The sequence below is a fragment of the Pantherophis guttatus genome, chromosome 8 (genome assembly GCF_059756535.1).
Source record: "Pantherophis guttatus breed Tessera chromosome 8, ASM5975653v1, whole genome shotgun sequence".
Taxonomy (NCBI): domain Eukaryota; kingdom Metazoa; phylum Chordata; class Lepidosauria; order Squamata; family Colubridae; genus Pantherophis; species Pantherophis guttatus.
Genome location: NC_142070.1, coordinates 30,279,315 through 30,303,359, shown reverse-complemented (window position 1 = coordinate 30,303,359; position 24,045 = coordinate 30,279,315). Strand labels below are relative to the sequence as shown.

Below are 24,045 nucleotides of genomic sequence, written 5' to 3'. Positions count from 1 at the left end.
AATTAGAACTGCAAAAAAAAAAAAAAAAACCAATTACTACTAACCTGCCTTACATTGAGGACCTGTATACTGCACGTGTCAAAAAGAGGGCTGTGAAAATATTTAGACCCCTCGCAACCTGGAAATAAACTGTTTCAACGCCTACCCTCAGAACAACGCTATAGAGCACTGCACACCAGAACAACTAGACACAAGAACAGTTTTTTCCTGAACGCCATAATTCCCTCAACACTGTCAAACTATTTACTAAATCGGCACTATTATTAATCTTCTCATCATTCCTATTACCCATCTCCTCCCATTTATGACTGTATGACTGTAAACTTATTGCTGGTATCCTTACAATTTATAGATTGTTTCCTAATATGATTTGATTGCTTATTTGTTCCCTATGACTATCATTAAGTGTTATACTTTATGATTCTTGATGAATGTATCTTGTCTTTTTATGTACTCCGAGAGCATATGCACCAAGTCCAATCACACTTGGCCAATAAAAAATTCTATTCTATTCTATTTCATATTCTGCTTTCTTACTTTATTTCTTACTCTACTTCCTTATTTGCATGGCCCACTCAACTTTTCTATGTTCCCTCTGTATAATTTATAGAAATCCACTACATATATATATATGTTTTTCTTTCTTTTTCATAGGTTTTATGTGTATTTCTCTTTAGCCAGGTTCTACCTATGTAAACCAGGATATCATGCAGCCCTAGTTCAGTGAAATCACAATTCACTAGTTTCTGGGCTTTTTTTCTTCTGGCAGCCAGCAGACCCTTTGCTGCCCATTGGGAGACTAAGATAGATCTATTTCGGCCTTATAAGGCCTCATCAGTTAGCCACACCCTCATCTCATGTATCCTCCCTGTAAATGTACAATATTTTATTTTCTTTCTTTTTCGTAGGTTTTATGTGTATTTCTCTTTAGCCAGGTCCTACCTACCTGCTGGCTGCCAGAAGAAAAAAAAGCCCAGAAACTAGTGAATTGTGATTTCACTGAACTAGGGCTGCATAATATCTTGGTTTACTTAGGTAGAACCTGGCTAAAGAGAAATACATACATACATACATACATATATATATAAATATAAAATATATATAAAATATAAAATGTATATATTTTATACATACAAAATGTATAAAATATATATTAAAAAAAGTCCATTTGCCATGACAACTCTACCTGGATGACTGAGAATCTTCATAGATACATTATATATAAAACACCTTATTAATATTGCTCCCTCTTCACCCGTGTACACAAATCCATATGAATATCCCAAAGGTGCTTTTTCAAAAGGCAACTGGACTTTCTGGTTTTTCTTTGAAGACGTTTCGTTTCTCATCCAAGAAACTTCTTCAGCTCTGACTGAATGGTGAGGAATGGAAGTAACAGTAACAGTAACAGAGTTGGAAGGGACCTTGGAGATCATCTAGTCCAACCTCCTGCTCACGCAGGACACCTGTATTAGGGATTCGAACCGCCGAACTGCCAACCTTTCTGATCCACATACGTTCTACAACAGCTTTCTCCAACATGGAAATGTACGCTTTTTTCTTCCTTCTAAGCTTTTTAATACTGTCTTTCTTTAAAAAAAAAAAAAATACCGAGGGCCATTTCAATTGTTCAGTTTTAAGAGATCCCTTGAAATCTTAAATCAGTAATTATATATGGTGTGAAAGAAACGAACGCCTGTTAACACCAAGCCAAAAGGGAAGATGGTTACTTAAACGCTCTCTAACGTCCAATAGTAGCACGCGGTAAAAGACTTACTTACTCGTCCCGCTACGGTAACAAGCGATACCTACTTTTTAGCCACGCCCTTCCCCTCTCCGTTAACTGATCGCCCGACTCCTCCTCCTCCCCGCCACCACTGAGTTTCCAGACAGCCCGTCGCTAAGTGATGATGTCAGAGAGAGAGAGAGAGAGAGAGAGAGAGCGCCACCTCTCTCTTGCACTTCCGGCGTTTCGTCTTGTCTATGGCGCTGTGCGTATCTCATCATAGACTTCAATGTGAGGCGCCGGCTCCTCCTTTAAGGTTGGCGGCCATTTTGGCCGGGTGGCAGTCGGAGCACATTGTCTCCGTGTCCACCTGTGAGCCGCGGAGGCCCGGGGAGTTTTTTCTATTCGTAGCTCCCCCCTTCTCGTTCTTCCCGCCTCTTAATTTTTTTTCTGGTAAGTGGAGCTAGCGGATAGTGGTAGTTGGGCCCGGTCTGCCCCTCTTCTCCAATCATGTGGAGTTTGGTTTGGTGGCTGTAGATAAGGCTGGCTGGGCCGCAGCTGTCCAGCTGCCTCGAGGCTTCTTTCCCGTCGCGGTGAAAGAGAGGGGAGCCTCGCGGGTGAGAAAGCCGAACAATCCCTAATTTATACCGCCGCGGTTCCACTGACAGCCCTTCTTCGTCTCCGGGGAACGTTTATTTCTGAGCCCTTACATTTATATTTCGCCTTCTGAGTTGCTCAGTGTAACGTGCTTTGAATCGCCCCCACGGCCCTTTATCCTCACCACAGTTGGGCGAGGAAAAAATGACGGCCCCAAAGTCTCTCAGCAAACTTAACAGTTGGGTAGACTTAAATGTGATCCTTCCCGATTCCAATCCGGCACTTTTTAATTGTGACACCGCAGTGGTGAGCCCCTTAACTCTTCTCTCTTGGTAAATTTAGGTCTTCTAAGTCTATAGAGAGCATTTATTTTCGACAAAACTCTCTTCCAAGAACCGGCTTTATTCAAGATACTTTTGATCAGAAGGCTTTCCCCAACAGCGGTGGCACCCTGGTTAGAAAATGTCCCTTTTCCACTTGGTCTGTTGACTCTTCTGATCCTTATGAAACCCTTTTGGTTTGACCATTAAAATGGCTATTTTTACCTCTGCTTTTAGATATTTGTTTAAGCTTTGAATGTCTCCTGTGCTGGAACCCATGTTATATCAGTGAAGTAAAAAAAATAAGTATGGTTTAATGCTATAAAAAAAAAGATGATCATGGCAAAGTATTAAACTCATGTTTGTTCACCAGATAATTTGTAGCCTTCATATTAGAAATGTGATAAAACAGACAGCATAGTTGTCAGTGTTATTACCTAGCAGAGATAATTGGTGGTAGCGTAATCCCTGGATATTTAAATAATTTTTCTTTCACCAGAATTGTTTATTAACTGAGCCAACATTACAAAACTGCTTTATGAGTCTTGTATTATGCTAATCATCTACAACAAGTGGATGTAAACTGTTGCATGTGAATGCTTCCACATTTTCAGTAGTTTAATAATTATGGATGGAAAGAATGAACAGATAAAATTTTGGGCAGTCTGGAGATAATGTCAGTCGGGGTTCAGCAACATTCTGAATTTTTAGAGAAAAACTGCTTTGGCGTTTGGGTATATGTAATGCAAGATAGCATCAGACATGAGCTACTTAAACACATTCAGGGCTTTTTTTTTTTTTTTTTTTGAGATTGTGCCACAGCTGCAAATAGTGGCCACATGAACCCAAGGAAAGTTTATGTACTTTTATGCAGATACTCTGTAAATGCTGTGAAACTCTTGTTTTCCTTCCAAACAAAGCACTGCTCAGTACTTTGCTTAATATTAGTGTTACAGTCCATTGATTATCCACAAAAAGTCAGTAAAAAAACTGACTATCAGGAAAATTATTGTATTATATTAAAGTTCTATATATGTTTGGTGATGAAAAATGTAAAGTTCAACTAGACTATTAGAACCACATACACATTCTGCATTTTAGTATACTTGATCAAATAGTACTAAATCTGTTTTTGATTTAGACTTTGATATCGGATACATTTAAGTGCTGTTTGACAAACATATTTTTACAAAAAGTGGCCTATAAATTCAGCAAACAAGTAAATAAAGTTTTGAGTTTTATGTAATTACAGTAGAAAATAATATATGTAGTTCAGGATTGAGCTGTGCAGTCCCTGTTGCTCTGGGTGTTCTTGAAGACATTTCATTACCCACAAGATAACATCAGTGCAACTAGGTTGCCAGGAGAATAACCTAGAGTGCACTGATGATGTTATCTCGTTGGATAATGAAATATCTACAAGCAAATAAATAACCAAATTCAGAGTAACATCAAGGCTCCAGAATTTTATGTTTTACAAGTTTTACAAAAATCTTTATTTTAATTACTTAATTAAGTCCTGTACTTGGAATGCAGCCATGAAATGGTGACTGTCTTTTTTCTTCTTCTTTTTATTGTGTATATTGTGTTCACTTTTTCTATAAAAGCTAATACAACTACAGATCTCATTCCGAATCTGTCACATTTAGTGATATAAATATATGAGAAAGAAATGTGGATAAGAGGTACTTTTCAGCTTTAAGCACTCAGGACATAAGCTATTGAAAGTTACAGCTTAAGAACTGAAGTTTTTTTAAAAAAAACTCTCATATCATAGTCCATATATTGCTGGTGTTGCTGATAAGGAATCAGATTTGTATCCTGAAGAGTTTGGTTTTAAATAGTTTTCCATAAGAGGCATTGGCATGGAAGAAGGACTAAGACTGATTTTGGCTTTTCCCACAAAAATCCATGCAAGAGTGAGATGAAACACATGCTCCCCACCAAGCATGCTTGTTCTTTGATTTTACTGTATCATTGATATCTACTGTTCTTCAGTGTTTCCTGATATTTATTATTTATTTGTTCTTTTATTCTAGAATCATCATTTTAGAATCCTTAGTTTGTCTATGTGCATAATCTGTAAATCCTTACTATGGCTGATAAACTAACAAGAATTGCTATTGTGAACCATGATAAATGTAAGCCAAAGAAATGTCGCCAGGAATGCAAGAAGAGTTGCCCTGTGGTTCGAATGGGTAAGAAATGCAAGTTATATATAACTTCTTTTAAAAATGTAAAATCAGAACAAGAAAAAAACATTTAAAAACATATTTTTCAACTATAAAGTCTTATTTGTAAATATCTGGTGTGTATAGTATGTTTACTGATTTTTATTTCAAAGTTAAGAAATATATGCCTAAAATACTTAAATTCAGAATTATTTGAGACCATTTACAAAATTTTATTCTAGTCAGAATACTGCTCGGAATAATTCTTGTTCTTTTTAATTTTTTTATTTAGGAAAATTGTGCATAGAAGTAACATCACAATGCAAAATAGCATGGATTTCTGAAACGTTATGTATTGGTTGCGGTATTTGTATTAAGGTATGGATCATTAATAATTGAAAAATGCCTCTATATCTTTCAAATAGGACAGTTCCAAGTATGGGTGCTTTTCTTTAATTTTTCCCCCCATTGTTGGATGTCTTATTTTTTGTGCTGCTTGCATTCTGCATAAATGTAAACCACAGTTTGATGTTCCACAGTGCTCTTTTACTTTTGTGGATAGGTAACAGGTGATTTAACAATTAGGAAAATTGATTGATTTGTCCTTGATTAAGTAGCTGTGGGTTAGGATTAAATAGTTGAGTACTTTTAATAAGCAGTCATTAGCTTTCCAGAGAAATGAAGTTAAATGAAGAGCAGTTCTGTTTGTTTTTTTTACCTTTTATGTGGGCACAGAAGATCTCCATTCTCAAACCAAAGCATCTGTCTTTTTCTCACTCTATTCTTGATGGTCCACTTTACACTTCTTGCTGTTGAATGTTATAATAATGATAATACAAAATTAAATAACCAGAAAATATCAGCTAGCCACCTTGACTATTACTGGGAGATCACTCAAAAAGAAGTAAGTTGGCAAACAGTTTTGGCTGTGGTTTACTATGTCATACTCAATTTATTTATTAAGTATAGGTAGTCCTCAACGTACAACCATAATTGAGCGTAAAATTACAGTTGCCAGTTGCGGTTGTTAAGCAGGTCACCACATGACTGGACCTGATTTTATGACCATTTTGTAGCAGTTAAGCAAATTCCATGGTTGTTAAGTGAACTGATTTTACTCAATGGGCATTTTTTTGCTGGAAACCAGAAGTAAACACCTGAAACCAACAAAATATGTCAAAAATCATGCTCACAATGCTGCAAACAGTGGTAAAGGTGAACCAGTTGCCAAGTGCTTAAAATACAGTCGTGACTATTAATGCACTGTCGTAACTTCAAAATGGAGTCAAAAGTAGCTTTTGAGGACACATTTTAACTTTGAATGGTTGTTTAGCAACTGCTTATGAATCAAGAATAATCTGTAAGCATTTTTCATGTTAATAGTAATCCATGTATCATGTAAATGTAGCACGTGTTCACACAACTTGCCAAACAATGGTTTATTGAATTGGCTGCTATTCACTGGCTTTACATATTGTATTGAGCCAATAAAACATGATTTACAAAACGATAAGGACCTCAGTGAGAAACAATGCACTAAGCAATAATTCAATAAAGCTTGGCACTATGTGTGGATCAGTTTGGGCTGAAAAGTCTATTTAATATAGACTACTGCTTTTTGAAGAAGGTGCATTGTAATTTTTTGTTTTGTTGTAGAATTTGAGCTTTTAATTCTTGCTTCTTTGCTCTCCCCAATTATGGTTGCTGTAATGTCCAAATCATGACAATTACTTTATACATTAAATCCTGTATATTTTTGGTATTCTGCTTCGAAAATGAAAAATAAGCTTTCCATTTATTTCTGCAAGCAACTTCAAGATAAATTTCATTTAATTTCTCCTTGTGGCCTATTATAGTCTTAAATTTATTTATTCAATTTCTATAGCCACCTATCTCAGTCTATTATAAAGTATAAAATTATATCTTCATTATTAATTGTTTAAAAAGAGAACTGCGGGTAAAATGCTTTGCTCTATTAATTGTAATCTTTTAAATGTATAAACTCATTTTATTTTACAGAAATGTCCTTTTGCAGCCTTGTCAATTGTTAACTTGCCTAGCAACCTGGAGAAAGAAACAACTCACAGATATTGTGCCAATGCCTTCAAACTTCACAGGTATCTCTCTACTACATTTCTTAAAAAATAATTGTGAATATGAAGTAATATGGATGTGTATTTTATTTGTGTCACTCTGTAAAATATGGAAAAATTGCTTTATAGCATAAGTACAACTTTAGGATAATTTATCAATACACTTATTAGATATCTACTTGGATTGAATTAATTAATTGGATGTTGATGATTCCATGTAGTATTGTCACATTCTTAAGAATGGTGGTCTAATTTTTGGAGCCAATATACACATGTTCTTTATATGAAAGAATCATTCCCTCTGTCAAAGAAATATCGTGAGAACAATTAAACCTAATTATTCTACAAGTTACCAGTTTTCATATTATGATCAGCAGAATTTTAACTACTTTGTGGCTTTCTGAAAGGCTACTACTGGCAAGCAGTTTAGCCTATTACACAGGAAATTGTTTGCGTTCTCTTGTAGGATTAATGAAATCTTGTTATCGATAAATAGGGTCAGACTACACCTCATCACAACCCAGTATATTCAAACAGATTTAGATTGTAATGCTTATTAAACAATATTTTCAAGAACACTCGTTTGCAGAGCAAATGAAGTTTTGTTAAAAGTTTTGATAATTCTCCATTTCATTATAACACATTTCATTATAGCACATTTACTTCTAAAGGCAATGGAACTGGAAAATAAAGGAATATATAATACCTTGTTTTTTATAATACTGTCTGCATTTTAATTACTTTGTGAAGGTTGCCTATTCCTCGTCCTGGAGAAGTGCTGGGTTTGGTTGGAACAAATGGTATTGGAAAGTCAACTGCCTTGAAAATCTTAGCAGGAAAGCAGAAACCAAATCTTGGGAAATATGATGTATGTATAGCAAGTATATAATTATCTAATTGTAAAGGACATTGGGAATGGCCTTGAAGGATGAAGATCACTACAGAAGCAACAGATAAGCAGGGTTTGCCCATTTAAGAATCTAATTTTGAGGAAATATCTCAGTGATGCCCCTCCTAGTTAACATTAAGATAAAGTGAGGAGGGAAAAAAGCAAATTCAGACTTGCAAGATTCTGTTGTTATAGCTTTATAATAAAAGTAGTATTGATTTACATGCCATTGATTTCTTAGTCTGGTCTACCTTATAGGGCTGACCATGATACTCTCTTGAATGGGTGAGTGGATAGAAACTAGTAGAGCTTGAAAGTTTGCTGGTTAGCTTTCCCTTTAATTAAGATCCCTTTAATTATATTTGTTCTCCCAAGTCTTTGATCTTTATTAATGCAGTTGGGCTTGGCTTTTCAATTTTGTACATTATCACATTGACTTTATATTTGATTTTTTTAAATATTCACTGTGATTTTGTGCTTTTATCAAGTTAGTTTTATTATGACTTTAAATGGTTATATCATAATTTTATCCATGTATGATATCTAAAACATTGAATGTATTGAAATCTAACAAATACAAAATTGGAAAGCAACCGTTTTTTAAAAAAAGCATGTGCTGCATTGTGCCACAAACGTTTCTACTTTATTTTTGTCTCTTTTTCTTTCATGTTATTTCCAAATTGTTTTTGCAATTCTTTGCTACCATTTTATATTTCCCATTCGTTACCCTGCCTATGCAATTTAAAAATAATTCTCACTTAACTGTTCATTCAGCAACTCTTCAAAGTTGCAGTGGTGCTGAATAAAAGTTAGTTGGTTCCTCAAGGTTATGGCTGTTACAGCATCCCCACAGTCATACAATCAAAATTTGGGCATTGACAGTCCACTTGCATTTACGATTGCAGTATGTGCTTCAGCTCCCCCATCTGCCTATTTCCCCCACTCTATGTCTGTCCTTTTGACCATGTTGCACTGTACTGCCTACCCCTGTCAATCCCCACCATCCTAAACTGACTTTCCCCAGGTGCTAGCAGCTGACTTGGGCAGGTCTGCCTCATCAGCTGAAGGAGAAAGAAGATGACAAAGGATAGCAGGGGGCAGGGCAGGGCAACCAAAAGGTCAGACATGGGAGTGGAGGAGATAAAAGAAGTTGAATTGGAGACAAGCATGGCAGGGTAGATAAAGTGTGAGGGCCTCACTAAGCTACCTTAACTGGGATTACTGGAACTCCCATTGCGAAGCAGTTGCAGTGCAGTTGCCCATGACTGCATTACTTAGCGACCAATTTTCCAGTCCGAGTTAGGCTCGTTTAGCAAAGACTGCCTGTATATGACAACTTAATTTGTACATGTAGTCCTTGATTTACAACAGCAATTGGACCAAAATTTCCATTGCTACATGATGCCGTTGTAAAGCATGATCCCATCGCTTAGCGATGACAATCCCTGTAGCCCCAAGTTAGTGGGGAAGCTGGCAGAGAGTTGCAAGTCCCAGGTGGCTTGTAACTTCCTGCCCCAAAAGGTGCATGAGGGAGTGAAGGAGGCATGACAAGACCTGGCTTTGTAAGGATGGTGCAGGAGGCTCAGATAGTGTGCAAGGGTGCAGAAATGGATGCACTGGGGCATGCAAGTGGCCAGTGCGGCACAATTGCAGAAGCTGAAAGACGGTGCACAGGTGGGGAGACCTGCTCTAGTACCTGGCAATCTTTCTTGTCTGCTTTCCCAATGACCTGGGGAAGCCAATAGGGAAGGTCACAAATGGCAATCACATGACTGGTGCATTGCAACTGGTCATATGTGCAACCAGTCACCAAGTGCCCAGATCACTATTTCATGACCGTGGGAGTGCTGTGATGGCCAAAACTTTGAGGACCAGTCACAACCACCATTTGTTCAGCACTGTTGAAATTTCAAACGGTCACTAAATGAATGATTATAAGTCAAGGATTACATGTGGTTTGCTTGCATTGATAACATGCCTGTGTTCCATTCATGAAGATAAAGTGGATGTTCAGACTTGCACTCCTAATATTTTAGATAATGTTATTCCATACTTGCAAAATGAGGTAAATCCTTGTTATTACTAGCATTTGTATCTGTCTACAGAATTTAGAAACTCAATTTTCTGTAATTTTAAAGTATTCTTATCTGCTTAGATATCATAATACATATTTTTAAGAAGTTAACTGTTAGGAATATATGATGATCTTTCTACCTGTGGTCCATATGCAAAAGATGGGCTGTCTTATATGTCTTGTAGACTAATTCCTTCTGAACAATTGTTAAAGGTTGAAAAACAGCTAGTCACTTCTACGATCTAAAATATACTATGGGAGTGGCCAATTGCTGTAACAGCTGTTTTATGGAAACTGCAATATTGATCTGGAAGCTATTACCATTTTTTCAGAACATGAAGTACCGGTATATAATCAGAATAGCCATCTGAGGTTTTATTTTCTGAACCATGGCTTTATTCCCATAAGCATTTATTTAAATATTTTGTTTAGGACCCACCTGATTGGCAAGAAATCCTGACATATTTTCGAGGGTCTGAGTTGCAGAACTATTTCACAAAAATTCTGGAAGATGATCTGAAGGCCATCATTAAACCTCAGTATGTGGACCAGATCCCCAAAGCTGCCAAAGTGAGTAAAAAGAGCATTGGATATCTGATATGCAATGCTCAGCTTGGGGAAGAAAGGGCTAACTGATCAGTTACGGGAATGAGAGAATTTTTCAAAGCTTCATGAAAGATTTAACCTCATTTGTGTTTATAGCAGGCTTCAGTTTTGTATAGTTTCTCCTGTGGTTTAAAAAAACAACTTGGTTGTCTTATGACAGGGAACAGTGGGCGCAATATTGGACAGGAAGGATGAAACCGGTACCCAGACCATCGTATGTAAACAGCTTGGTAGGTGGTAGTTTCATCACAAATTATTTTGGGAATGTTTACATAATCATTTAATATTTTTAAAATATATTTCTGTTTAAAATAAAGTACATTCTCTGCTAATGAAATATTGTAGAGTATGTTAAATTTTATATTTATTTATTCTCATTTATTCAGTGAAATCCTGTCCAGCAATGAGAGAGCTAAAAATTAAATATGAAATAGGCTGAAAACAGGAAGATTTAAACATTTGTGTTTCCTAATTGGGTTGATTTCAGTGAGACCAAAACATGACTAAATCCAATTGAACTGAATTTATTTAAAATGATAAACTGTACCAAAATAAATTTTATAAAATATTTTTAATGGAGTCCAAAATGAAAGCATGAATTCTAAATAGAGACATACTACAAAACAAACTTTTCCAGCAATCTTGTACCACCCATACTATTAGTTTTACCAGGTAGACCACACAAGAAATCTGACCAAGTAAGCTAATTCTGCTTTATTATAAAGCTACATTAACAGAATCTTGCAAGTGTGAAAGTGCAATCCTGCCATCACCTTTACAGCATGAGTCCTTTCTGAGCCTCTTGCTCTGCCCACTATGTAGCTGCAGACTGCTGTCTTATCTGACCCTTCCCTTGGCAACATTTCCTCACCCCGTCTCCCAAGGTCTTTCTAACATATTATTATACTTAACCTTAATATGCCTCCTCAAAGATTCTAGTTTACAATGTAATTTTCAGATAAAGAATATCTATGCTTTTCGACTTGAACGAAAGAATCATGTAGGTTTCCCATTTCCAATTATTATTGCTTTAAAGTATTAATGTCATAGTTTTGAATTGTACACAATAAGAGTATTGAAAAATCAGCATTAGATATCCTAGAAGTCTTGGTTGCCTTCAGCAAACTAGCATTTCACTCTTTACCAACTGAAGATTTTCAGCGTGATTTTCAACACATTTCAGTGACATAAAAGTAGTCCTCGTTTAGTGATAATAATTGGGTCTGGCACTTTGGTTGCTAAGTGAAACTGCAAGTGTGCTTATGATTTTATTTTAGCTCTCCTTTGTTTTATAGACCTGCAAAAGTTGTAAATGCGAGCATTAGTTGTAAAATTACTTTTTCATTACGGCCATAACTGCAAAAAAAAGGTGCTAAAAGAGGCAATCACTGAATGTCAAATATGTCAATGCCTACATAAGTTGGACAATAACTGTTGGTCAAAGTTGCCATTTGTTTATTTAGAACCAATCTTTAGTCCAGTCTTCAGACTGAACTACAACTGCTCCTTATAGCTTTATCCAGATGAATTAATTGTTTTGTGTATCTTTTGTTTACTAACTCATGTCCAGCATTCTTAAATTTCCAGGAACCACTTCATATCAAATCTATATCTCTAAGCTGAAAATTACATCAAAATATCCAATTAAAATATCTCATATTCCACAAAATTGAGGAGACTTTCTGGAATTGTGGGATCTTGAAGGAGAAAGAACAGAAAGTAAAAAATAAATCAAGAAAAATAGTATTTCTTTTATCAGCAAGAATTGCTGTTTAGGATTCAGTTTTTTCTATGTTAAAAAATTGCAATGGACCTAACCAATGACCATTTCTAGTACCTTTCTTGAAGGGAATAGTGAAGCGTTTACATATATGGGAAATTCTGTAGGTATGAACAACAGTTATTTTAGGGAATTTCATATAAATTAATATTTTTAAATTATCATCTTCATATTTAGCACATGGTAATATATATTTTGCTATTTTAAAAAACCTACTTTTATAGATTTATCTCATCTAAGAGAACGAAATGTTGAAGATCTATCCGGAGGAGAACTTCAGAGATTTGCTTGTGCTGTTGTTTGCATTCAGAAAGCTGATATGTACGTATTTGCAATCAAATATTTTGGTAATATTACTCTTGTCAGAATATTTTCATTATTGTTAGAATGAATAGCTATGTCCTGTGATTATGATATTAATTGAATAAGAGTTATGGCAGCTTCTTCAATGTTGCTGGTATACAGATAGTCTCAGTTAAAGACCACTCATTCAGGAACCATTTGAAGTTACAACTGTACTTTATTATTTATTTAGCATATGATGAGAATTATGACAGAAGAGAATAAACATACAACTGCACTGAATGAGTGGTACTTGCAACTGGTCCTTGATGTTCTAGCAATTCCAGCACCCTTACAGCCATGTTATTATAAACTAAGTACTTGGCAACTGGTTCAGACTTGACTATGGTTGTAGTGCCTTACGGTCATGTGATCATCATTTCCAACTTTCTCTGCCAGCTTTCCACAAGCAAAGTCAATTGGGAAGCTGGCAGGCAAGCTGCAGGTTGCCCTTGCCTCTTTTTATCCTGAAGAGTTCCACTATGGAGTACAAAATCCCAGGATCTTGTACTTCATAGTGTACACTTGGGCTGCAACACTCTCTCTCCCATGCAACCACACTCATAGACATTTTGCTGAAAATGAACTGATGATTTTGGGATTTATAGCTTTAAAAGGTTTGTTTCTGTAATTTGGGAGTGGGAATATTAATCATGTTTTCAACTGCTACAAAAAATATTGGAATTCACTTCTTTAGATCTCTTTGTTTTTCTCTCTTCTTTTGCAGTCTGTTGCTTTTTCATGTTTCTTTTTTCTACTTTTCCTTTTTATGTTTCTGTAGGTTTTTTTTAATTGCAGGTGAAAAAATTAGTAAAAATTATATATATTTTAAAAAAAAAACCCAGTTCCAAGAGAATAATAGTGAGAGAGGGATATGTATCTCTCTCCTGATTCTCAAAGGAACCAACCGTTTTAAGAATCAAAATATTAAATTAAGATTGGTCCAATACATCAAAGTTGTTATGCTTTAAAATTTGTAACTGGTCAAGTCTATACACATGCTCAGAACACCTTTGACTGATTTGTGTGCAGTATTTTTGTCCTGTCTGCTGTTTACGTTGTGCCTCACCATACTCAGATCTCTCTTAGTTGACATCCTTTTATTGCTTACTGGGATTAATGGTGTCCTTTTTCAGGGAAAAATGTTTTTTTAACACTGATGAAACCCTGTCTTCTTTTTTTGGGGGGGTAGCTTCATGTTTGATGAACCTTCCAGCTACCTGGATGTTAAGCAGCGTCTGAAGGCTGCTGTTACTATTCGATCTCTAATAAATCCAGACAGGTAAGACATTTATAAATGGATTCCTAAAATGATGTGAGTTACATGCTTTTTAAAAAAAAAATCCTTTTCAGAATAAAACTTGAACTTTTGCTACTTTTTTGTTTTTGTTTCTTTGAAATTATCTGTTCCTTTAACTCTTACCTCGATGAGTATTATTTCTTTTTACAAACAAAAAGAAGTAAAAAATTCTCAAACTGATGTTTGTAAAATGCGGTTGCTAAAACCCTGTAGGATAGAAAATGATATTCACATGTTTAATTTGCACAAGTAAAGTATTGTACCTTGCTGTTATGTTTACTGAAACATGTGAAGAAAAGCTTAATTGAAATCTCTGAACTTTTGGTTCTTTACCTTTTTATGTTCTAGATATATTATTGTTGTAGAGCATGACCTGAGTGTCTTAGATTATCTCTCCGATTTTATCTGCTGCTTGTACGGTGTGCCAAGTGCTTATGGTGTCGTCACAATGCCTTTCAGTGTAAGAGAAGGTAATTGTTATTCAGACTATTTCTTTCATCTGTCCTGGATATTTATACAAAAACCTTGATGCAATAAATACATTGACATCTATACGTAAAACATATAAGCAGTATATGCCTGTATCCTAAGAAGTGTGTTCTTATAAATGAAAGATAAAGTACTTCTCACACATACTATCAGCCTGCTGCTTTGGATTACTTCTGGCTGAATTGAGAACACAGGTTTGGAGAAAACTGATATAGTAATTAGATCAATTGTGAAAATCAATTATTGTCCTTGCCCTTACCATGCATATGATATGGTACTATAATTGTATAGTTCAATTTTTCCTTTCTTCATTGTTTCAGTAAAAGGTTATATGATAATGAGCACTTCAAAATGAAGAGCTTGCTGCACCATGTTGAAAATATCCCAAAAGGGGGATAAAATGCTCTTATGATAGATTTTGCCCTATCTTTATGTATCCAAATGTTGTTGTGGCCCGTCAGCGGCCTGTGCAGATTGTAGCTAACTCTGACAGCAAGGAGGCTGGTGTGGTGTTGCGCCAGCAGCCTGTGCAGCTGGCACTTGAGTCGGACAATGAGGAGGCTGGAGAAGATGTGGTGACAGAGGCAGGGATTCAGCCAGGGCCTTCAAAACCTCCAGAAGCTCCTTTAAGTGAAGAGGACGAAGAGGAGGAGCCTCTTCTCGATGCATGGGCGTGCAGAGTGGCCAAAAGGCAGGAGTGGCTCCTCAGGAGGAGGTCTCAAGAGTAAGGCTTGGGGCTAATTGGCCACTCCCTTAGCCTATTTAAGGAGGAACGCCGACTGAAGCAATTTGTAAGGAACAACTTTAGTTCATTCTACTTCGTGTCTGGATTCTCTGCAAATTGCTTCTGGGCTTTCTGCCAACTTTAGTAAGATTGTGATTACTTTATCTTTGGTTTCTTGTAGGCTTTTAAGAAAGTTTCTTTAACAGTCTTTGTTTTGAAAAAGACAGTTATTTTAGTAAATTAAGTTTTGTACAAACTTTGTGTGTGCTGTATTCTTTGGGGTCCGTAGCTGGAGCAGAACAAATGTTTGCTGTTTACCTATAAAAACCTTGTATTATTAGATCATCTCATTTCCAAAATAGCAGAACTTTTATGTATACAGGTAATCCTTGACTTACAACAATTCATTTAGTGACCATTCAAAGTTACAATGGCATTGAAAAAAATGACTTCTGACCATTTTTCACACTTACGACTGTTGCAGTATCCCCATGGTTATGTGATCAAAATTCAGATTCTTAGCAATGATTTCATATTTATGATGGCTGCAGTGTCCCAGGGTCATGTGATCACCTTTTGTGACCTGACAAGAAAAGTCATTGGGGAAGCCAGATTCATTTAAGACACAGAGAATTTTGGGGGAATTTTTTAAATCTATTGTGACAATTTCACAATATTAACTAAAGCTTTTTTTCTTACAGGCATAAATATTTTCTTAGATGGTTATGTCCCAACAGAAAACTTAAGGTTTCGAGATGCATCGTTAGTTTTTAAAGTGGCAGAGACAGCTAATGAAGAAGAAGTTAAAAAGATGTGTATGTATAAATATCCTGGAATGAAAAAAAAGATGGGAGAGTTTGAACTGGCTATTGTAGCTGGAGAATTCACTGATTCTGAGATAATGGTGATGTTAGGAGAAAATGGTGAGTTTCAGTTAAAAGAAAATAAATGTTTGAGTTTTCATGAGGGGGCCCTGCGTGCTTCTGATCTTATTTAAATGATATTTAGTGTTGTAGCTCTTTAAAGTGATTATTTCCTTACTGTTGAGAGATGTGTAATAGAACCATCTGTAAAGTAGCCCATTTGAAGAATAGACATCTAGATTGCTTTAATTGGACTCTGACTGGACAAATCCTGTCAAGGTGATTGAAGCAAAATCTTAAAAGGTTACCTGAGATGACTTTGATCATGTGGCTCCTGAAGAATTTGACACTGTCCGTGTGATTGCTAACCCAGATACCTTTTTATTAGATTCATGCCCCTCTGGCTAGTGAGGACTGCCCCTGGGATGATGTGGCTGGAATCTGTATAGTAGTGTCTGCTTTATTGGGGTAGCTGGAGGTTCCACCTACCTTGAAGAAGGCAATGGTATACCCTCTCAGGAAGCTGTCACTGGATCCCACAGTCTAGTTGTTGTCCAGTTTCTAGCTTCCTAGTTTTGTACTGAGACAGAACTGTTGGTTCTGTTCGTTGATGATTTCTGGAGGAGCTGGGATGAAGGTAGTGCAACAGAGCTGGTTCTTCTTGATTATTCAGTGGTTTTCAATACCATCGTCCATGGTTTCCTTCAGGATTCTTTTAGGGATTAGGAGTGAAGGGCCTGTGTCATGGTAATTGTTTATCCATGGTCAGTCCAGTCAGTGTGGACAGTGAGGCAGAAATTGAGTTTGAGGCATCTGATATATGAGATGTGTGATACTTTAGTCCCTTATGTTTTAGCATATGTATGAGTAAGTGGATAGGATTCTATCAGTTCAGGACTGTGTATCTACTCTGAAGAGAGTGCAATTCTGGAGAGGGAGCAGCAGACTATCACAGACTATGTGCTTTGTTTTTAAGATGGACATTATCAACACTACTGCTTTTTGAATAAGATTTTTCTATTTTTTAGGAACTGGAAAAACAACATTCATTCGGATGCTTGCAGGGCGACTTACTCCAGATGATAAAAGTAATATTTATTTATTGATTCAGCATAACATTTAAAAATTATTTTCCATAACTTATATTACATATAGTATATCTCTTTCAGGTGAAGTACCTGTTTTAAATGTTAGCTATAAGCCGCAGAAGATCAGCCCAAAATCTACCGTAAGTGCTGCTTCATTTTTTTTTTTTTTTGGTTTGTTTGTTTATTGTGCTATCCATTAATCGGAAGTAACATGTTTCTCTAAAAATAAGAAAGGGTCTTATATTAATTTTTGCTCCAAAAGATGCATTAGGGCTTCTTTTCAGGTTCTGTCCTGTGTGTGTGACGTAGCTAGAGGACGAAGTTGGATGTTGGGGGCTGAGCACGAAGGGGCAGCAATGTGGCACCACCCATGCCCTGTCACCTGCCTCAGCTCGCAGCAGTGGCACCAGCAACAAGGAGGCATGCGATCTGGACACGCCGCGTTGGCTGTCTGCCCCTTCACAGCCATGGGCAAATAGAGACAGTGGGGCAGAATCAGTGGGCAGCCACACAATACATCTGGCAGGTTGGATCGTGCCTCCCCCCCACACCTCTGCCTCCACCTGCTGTTTTGGAGGACCAGCCCAGTGGTTGCAGCGCTCTGACCCATCTGTGCTGTGAGGGCTGCACAGCCCCAGAGTGCGGCGGCCAAGGGGCCGGCCCTCCAAGCAGCATGCAGACGCACGGGGGAAGACACATGATCCGGCCCACCACACACACCATATGGCTGGCCGCCCAATCCATTCTGTCTTTGCTTGCCTATGGCTGCGATGGGGCAGGCAGCCATACGGCACATCCAGCGGGCTGGATCACGTGCCTCTCCTGCCTCTGCCTCCGCTTGCTGTTGGTGCTACTGCCGTGAGGTGAGGCCCCGCCATGCAACCTTGTCCTCCAGCTCCACTGCACATGCGGGACGAGCCATCCGCTGCCCCACCTATGACAGCCCTGGCAAACGGGAAGGGCGGGGAGCCCCCATCTCCAAGAGGCAGCCGGGACTCTGGCCAGGCTCCCACAGGCACCTCCAACGCAAGCATTTTCATGCTAGTCACACCCAGTTTAACGGGCTTATTTTGGGGATAGGTCTTATATTATGAGCATCCTGAAAAATCATGGTAGGGCTTATTTTTCTGCTTGAGTCTTAGCTTCATGGAAACACGGTAGTAGACATTTGATAAGAGGGTAGATATATGCACAAGTTTATGTCAATGGATGGAACATTTCAGGAAAGCTAGATCACATTCCAAGGACCATGAATCTTTTAATATTCTGAAACACTGACTTTTAAATAATGTTTGCATCATTGGAGAAATGAACCAGTCAGCATGGTCAGGAGGTAACATGGAATGTTCCTGAGTACAACCTTAGGAATATTTTCACTTAGATAGCTTGGGTTCTACCATCTAACCTGCCAATCTTTGGTGGAACTCCTGGAAATGACTTCATATATGTTTGGGTTTTTAATTTTTTTTAGAACTTGAAGGTAAGAATAAGGGCAGAAATCCTCTGGAAGATAAACCAGTCCTGTCTTTAGTTAAGAATTTTTGGTAGCCAAAATCACTGGCATTCCACATTTTTGAGATGACTTGGCTATTTTATGGTGTTTGAAGAATAGAGATAGAGTAGTTTGCCTCCTGCTCCTATTCTGTCTGATAGTCACTAATTAGGTGTTAGATGGTTATGGACTGTGCACCCTAACCAAAGTAGTAGGAATAATATAGTAAACTCAATTCAGTGTGCCTAATTCTAAATATGATTTAATTTGAATAGGGAAGTGTTCGTCAGCTACTTCATGAGAAGATCAGAGATGCTTACACACATCCACAGTTTGTGACTGATGTAATGAAGCCTTTGCAGATTGAAAATATCATTGATCAAGAGGTATTATTCTTGTGTTATTATTTTTGTGTTACTAAGGTTAGTTTATGTGAAACTTCCCTAATTTACCAGCTAAACTTTTAAAAACATGATTCTGCCTTAGGTGCAAACTTTATCTGGTGGTGAGTTGCAGAGAGTTGCTCTTGCTCTTTGTCTCGGAAAGCCTGCTGATGTCTACCTAATTGATGAACCTTCCGCCTACCTGGACTCAGAGCAACGTCTGATGGCTGCTAGAGTTATCAAACGGTAAGCTGGCACTATCGTAGGCAGAGAGAAATACCTAGTTTCTGAAGACGATTGTAATTTATGAAAAATCTGATTGCAAAAAATAAACTCTTCTATTTCAGTTTCATTCTTCACGCTAAAAAAACTGCTTTTGTGGTAGAGCATGACTTTATAATGGCCACCTACCTAGCAGATCGTGTCATTGTCTTCGATGGAATACCATCCAAATGCACAGTGGCAAACAGGTAAGCAGGATGGATAGAAAAAAAGTGAACTACTTATGCTATAATGAATTATTTCTGCATTCTTGTCTTACTCACATTTTTCAACCAAGCCATTTTGTATTTTACACCAAAAAAAAAAGCCCTTTAGCGTATGGGCAGCTCTTCTAATAAATAAATAAAAGTAGAAGTAAATAAAAATTAATATTGACAGCTCCAAAAACAATAAACACTTGTGCTTTATATTTTCTGTATATTATATCAGAGATGACTTTGCAGTTGAGCACTAGTTCAGAATAATGAAGATTAAGATAATATAGAGTTGAACCAGTTTGGTAAGGCATCAGGCAAGAAGCTAGGAAACTGAGTTTTAGTCCCACTTTAGGCACAAAGACCCCTTACTTTTAGGCAGTCACTCTCTTAGCCCCAGGAAGCAGGCAGTGGTAAATCACTTTTGAAATTTTGCCAAGAAAACAGGGAGGGAGTTGTACATGCAGTCACCAAGAGTCAGTGCTGACTCTACTGCATGTGTGGGCATACACATACAATGGGTATTTAATCAAAAATCTTACTTAGTGACAATGTCTTGCAAAAGTATCCTAGAATGTATAGGATAATAAAGAGAACAGAGGAATATTGAAATTATACAGATATGGAATGCTAGAATGGGATATGATAATTAACTATATTCATTGTAAAGTCAACAAAAGGCTGACATTGATGGGGACAAATGAAAGTAAAGAACTACATTTTTCTATAGTTTTATGGCTATGAAATTAACAGATTCTGAGTTCAGTGATTTTACGCGTGGATTGGATATTTTTAAGGAATATATGGATTAACTCTCATAGTTTACATAAAAGCTATTTATAATGAGTTAGAAGGGGATAAACCGTGTATTATACCATGTTTCCCTGAGTCTTATTTTCTTTTGACCCCCCAAATAAGAGCTTGGCCTTATTATCGGGGGGTCTTATTATTCTGGGGGTGCAGGAGGTGGCGAGTGTGGGACTGAATGTCCCGTCACTGCCATCACCTCCCCTCCCTGTTCTTAGCGTTGGCCAAGTGGCCCAAAACATCCTGTCCCACCTCAATGGCAACAACTGCTTCCCTTCCCTGCCGTCTCTTTATCGAGAGGGATGGCAGGTGGGGCGGGGGAGAAGTGAGATGCGTGGAGTGAGACATGGCTCCCCTTGCTGTCTCTTCTCTCCTCCCCCCCCCCTTGCCAGGCATGGCAGGGCTCCTGCCCCTTGCTTAGCCACCCATCCCCTTTAGGGATGCAATTTGGGGGTGGTAGGTGGGGCGGGCGAGAAGCTGGACGCAGGTCTTACCTTTCAAGCTCTGTCGCTTTCCTCGCCGTTGTGTCCAGAAAAACACACTGTAAAAGAAAACCTTGCAAGTTCAATCAAATTTCTCAAACTCTCGAGATTTTCTTTTTCAGCGTGTTGCCCTGGACATATTGTGCTTCTGTAGCCACATCGGTGGGCACGCGAGCTCAGCTCACCAGCTGATTTTTGGGCCTTCTGGGCCCACCAGAAATAGGGAAACAAGCTGTTTCCTGCCTCTGGAGGACCTCGGAGTGTGGTGGGGAAGGCCCATTTTTCTCTCTCCCCAGGCTCCAGAGCCTTTCTAGGAGTCTGGAGAGGGTGAAAACAGCCTTCCCCACCCCCCTGGAGGCCTTCCGGAGGCGGAAAACAGCCTGTTTGCCAACTTCCAGTGGGACCAGAAGGCCCGTTTTTTGCTCTCCCCAGGCTCCTAGAAAGGCTCTGGAGCCTGGGGAAGAGAGAGAAACGGGCCAATGCGATCCAGGAACCGGGGGGGGGGGTCACTTAGAATTATGGGGATGTTAAATCTTTTGTTCATTAGATAAGATAGACACTCTTCTGTATCAGGCAAAGGTGTCAAAGAATTTTAGGAATGCTATTACAGGTATTAGAGTGATTGTATTAGAAGGATATTTGGCTGCCATTGTGTACATTAGAGTAAAGTGCTCGCAGCTTGATCTCAACCATGGTTTTCTATGGTTTCATCATAAACAGTGTAGGAGGAGAATTGACAGTAAGCCAGATCAGCAGCTATTTGCCTATCTCAAAAGGAGAAGAATTTGACTAGGATAAACTGAGCTAAAGTTGTCTCAGAGTTGTTTTAATTTATGTTCAGTTAGCAGATTCTCATTTCCTAACTGCAGGAAAAGAAATAGAGTTGCCTTTGATGGAAGAGCAGAGTATATTTCTTAGTAATTTAGACTAAATGGATTCTAACCCAGATGTATCTTTATAAGAACAGAGCTGAGCACCACAAAGGAAGTTTAGTACACTTAAGTAATTCGTTGCTGGGAAACAGATGTAGCCTTTGTAGTTTGCAAATTAAACTGTTACATTGTTTGGGCATGTTTGTGCACAAATTGGAAGGAGGCTGATTTGGTATTTCCACAAAGTGGAAGAGGCTGGCTAAATGTTGAAAGGGCTTTCATGTCAGTACTTACACTAATCGGAACTATGGAAAATTTGTTCCCACTCCTCTCTTTCAAGGTTTGGGAGGTAGTTATTTTCTAATCTTTGTGTAAGAAATATCTGAATTCTATTACATTTCACAGGCCTCTCTACTAGCTCTGCAATTGATTTCATATCTTTGCACTTGGACCATTTTTTAATTTTTGCCTCCAGTAGTAGCAATTAAGGAAGGGGAGGGTTGCTTCCTATATTATGTCTACGGACAGGAAAGATCTCCAAAGTCCCTTTTAGGCTGGAAAAGCTCTACAGGTACATTTGGAAGCTGGGTAAAATCACTTAAAACAGAACTTTACAAGCCTAAGCAAAATTGGGTGGGCGGGCTGGCTGGCTGGCTGGCTGTTATGTGTGCAAGTATCCTTTTCTTACCTCCTTTTTCCCTTTAGTTCATATCTCAGGTATGCATTGCCCCTAAATAGTTGCCAGCATAATACCATGTTTCCCCGAAAATAAGACCCTGTCTTATATTTTTTTTATACCCTAAAATAAGCGCTCAGCCTTATTGCCATGCGCTCAAAAGCCCGATTGGGCTTATTATCAGGGGATATCTTATTTTGAGGAAAACGGTAGATTTCTAACTAGACTGTAGCAAAATGCCTGATGAATTCAATTATGTTTGCTTTGTTGTACATAAATGTTATTTAATATAAGTGGCAAACTAGATGGCTTTCCTTTAATTAGAAAAGCTGTTTATTATCTAAAATGTAATAATTGTTGCCAATCTTCTTTACAGTCCTCAAACTCTTCTGGCTGGTATGAATAAGTTTTTGTCTCAGTTGGAAATTACTTTCAGAAGAGATCCAAACAACTATAGACCAAGAATAAACAAAGTCAATTCAATCAAGGTAGGAATAGCCATGAGAAATTTTATTTTTTTCTTCTCATTCATATACTTACCACATCTACAAAATGTTGGGTGGTGGTAGTGGAAGGGTTTTCTATAGTTATGAGTGTTAAGTAAGCTCATTAATAGTGTTTTTCTCTCCCCAGGACGTGGAACAGAAGAAAAGTGGAAATTACTTTTTCTTGGATGATTAATTGAAAAATAGTTCATTGATTTGGAACAGTGAAAACTTTTGTTACATAAAATACAATCAGGTTTTAAAATATAATGCTCATTCCAGTGGTTAAAAAGAGTAAAAATGATACTCTTTATGTAACATTCACTGCCTAAAAGCAGTGTTAGAATACCAATTGTTGTGCCTGATATGGCCATCTTTTGGATGTAATATTTCAAAGCAAATACAGCTGATGTCATAGAAAGAGACTGTGTGTTTTTCACTGTGGATTTTGGTTCAAATATAACTTATTAACATACCAAATGCTGGCATGTTTCCAATTTTACGTTTTTTTAGCTGTTTTCTGTACAGGGTGGTCATCATACAAATTACTATCATAAAACCTCTGCAAAATGAGAGGCTCCTAAATAAATGCCCATCTAAATCTACAGCGGTTGTTTTGAATGTTAATGACTCAGTTATGGTTAAAATGTGTATAAAGTTTTGAGGAGCAAGAGTACTGATGAGTTCCTACTCTATTCTTGCTACCCGATTGCTTGTAGTGGAATACTAGGGTGAGTAAAAACTCTGCTATAAACAACATATCTAATGGAATTTCATTAGCCATCCATTTCACATTTTCACGTATCGGCAGATATAGCTTCTGCTAGTGATGATTTGTGTGTTCCATATTTTGGAATTCTAGTATATTTGATTCATCAGACTGAAAATGTAATGCATGTAATGGCTTGGAAATTTTTTAGAAACCCAAGATTGTAAGGCCTAGTGATTTAAAAAACACATTTGAATTAATATCTTACACTAGAGTATTTTACAAATCCTCTAATGTGTACCTTCACTAGATTAGATTTATAGTTGGATATTATAAAATCCTAAAACCTTTACTGAAAAAACAGAATTGTGTACAGGTAGCAATCTTCACTTTACAATCACTTATTCATCAAATGTTCAGACTTACAATGGCATTGAAGAGGTGGTAACCATTGCAGGGTTCCTATGGTCATGTGATTGTGATCTGGGCACTTGATGACCAACTCGCAATTACATCACAGCATCCTATGGTCACAACACCATTTGCGAGCTTCATTGCCAGCTTCTGACAAGCAAAATCAGTTGGGAAGCCAGCAGAAAGT

At 37.6% G+C, this 24,045-nt stretch overlaps 2 protein-coding genes across 7 annotated transcripts in view; one reads left to right on the top strand and one right to left on the bottom strand.

Annotated features, from left to right (window-relative positions):
* The window catches only part of ANAPC10 (anaphase promoting complex subunit 10), a 30,391-nt gene extending 28,476 nt beyond the window's left edge, over window positions 1-1,915 (bottom strand). For 2 of the 6 annotated variants that reach the window (XM_060686859.2, XM_034442922.3), the window contains exon 1: window positions 1,813-1,915. The gene's annotated coding sequence lies outside the window, so the exon portion shown is untranslated. Of the gene's footprint in view, window positions 1-1,777 lie in introns of all 6 variants that reach the window. The other 4 variants (XM_060686860.2, XM_087874521.1, XM_060686861.2 and 1 more) reach the window with 2 other exon arrangements.
* On the top strand, window positions 1,800-23,340 carry ABCE1 (ATP binding cassette subfamily E member 1). Its single transcript, XM_034442920.3, has 18 exons — window positions 1,800-2,179; window positions 4,683-4,841; window positions 5,107-5,192; window positions 6,834-6,931; window positions 7,658-7,775; window positions 10,303-10,440; window positions 10,637-10,706; window positions 12,481-12,577; window positions 13,791-13,880; window positions 14,247-14,368; window positions 15,813-16,034; window positions 17,003-17,062; window positions 17,144-17,202; window positions 18,830-18,940; window positions 19,041-19,183; window positions 19,285-19,407; window positions 22,627-22,738; window positions 22,884-23,340. Exons 2-18 carry the CDS (start codon window positions 4,739-4,741, stop codon window positions 22,929-22,931), a joined length of 1,800 nt encoding a protein of 599 aa, XP_034298811.1. The 5' UTR covers window positions 1,800-2,179; window positions 4,683-4,738; the 3' UTR covers window positions 22,932-23,340.
* The last annotated feature ends 705 nt before the right edge of the window (window positions 23,341-24,045 follow it).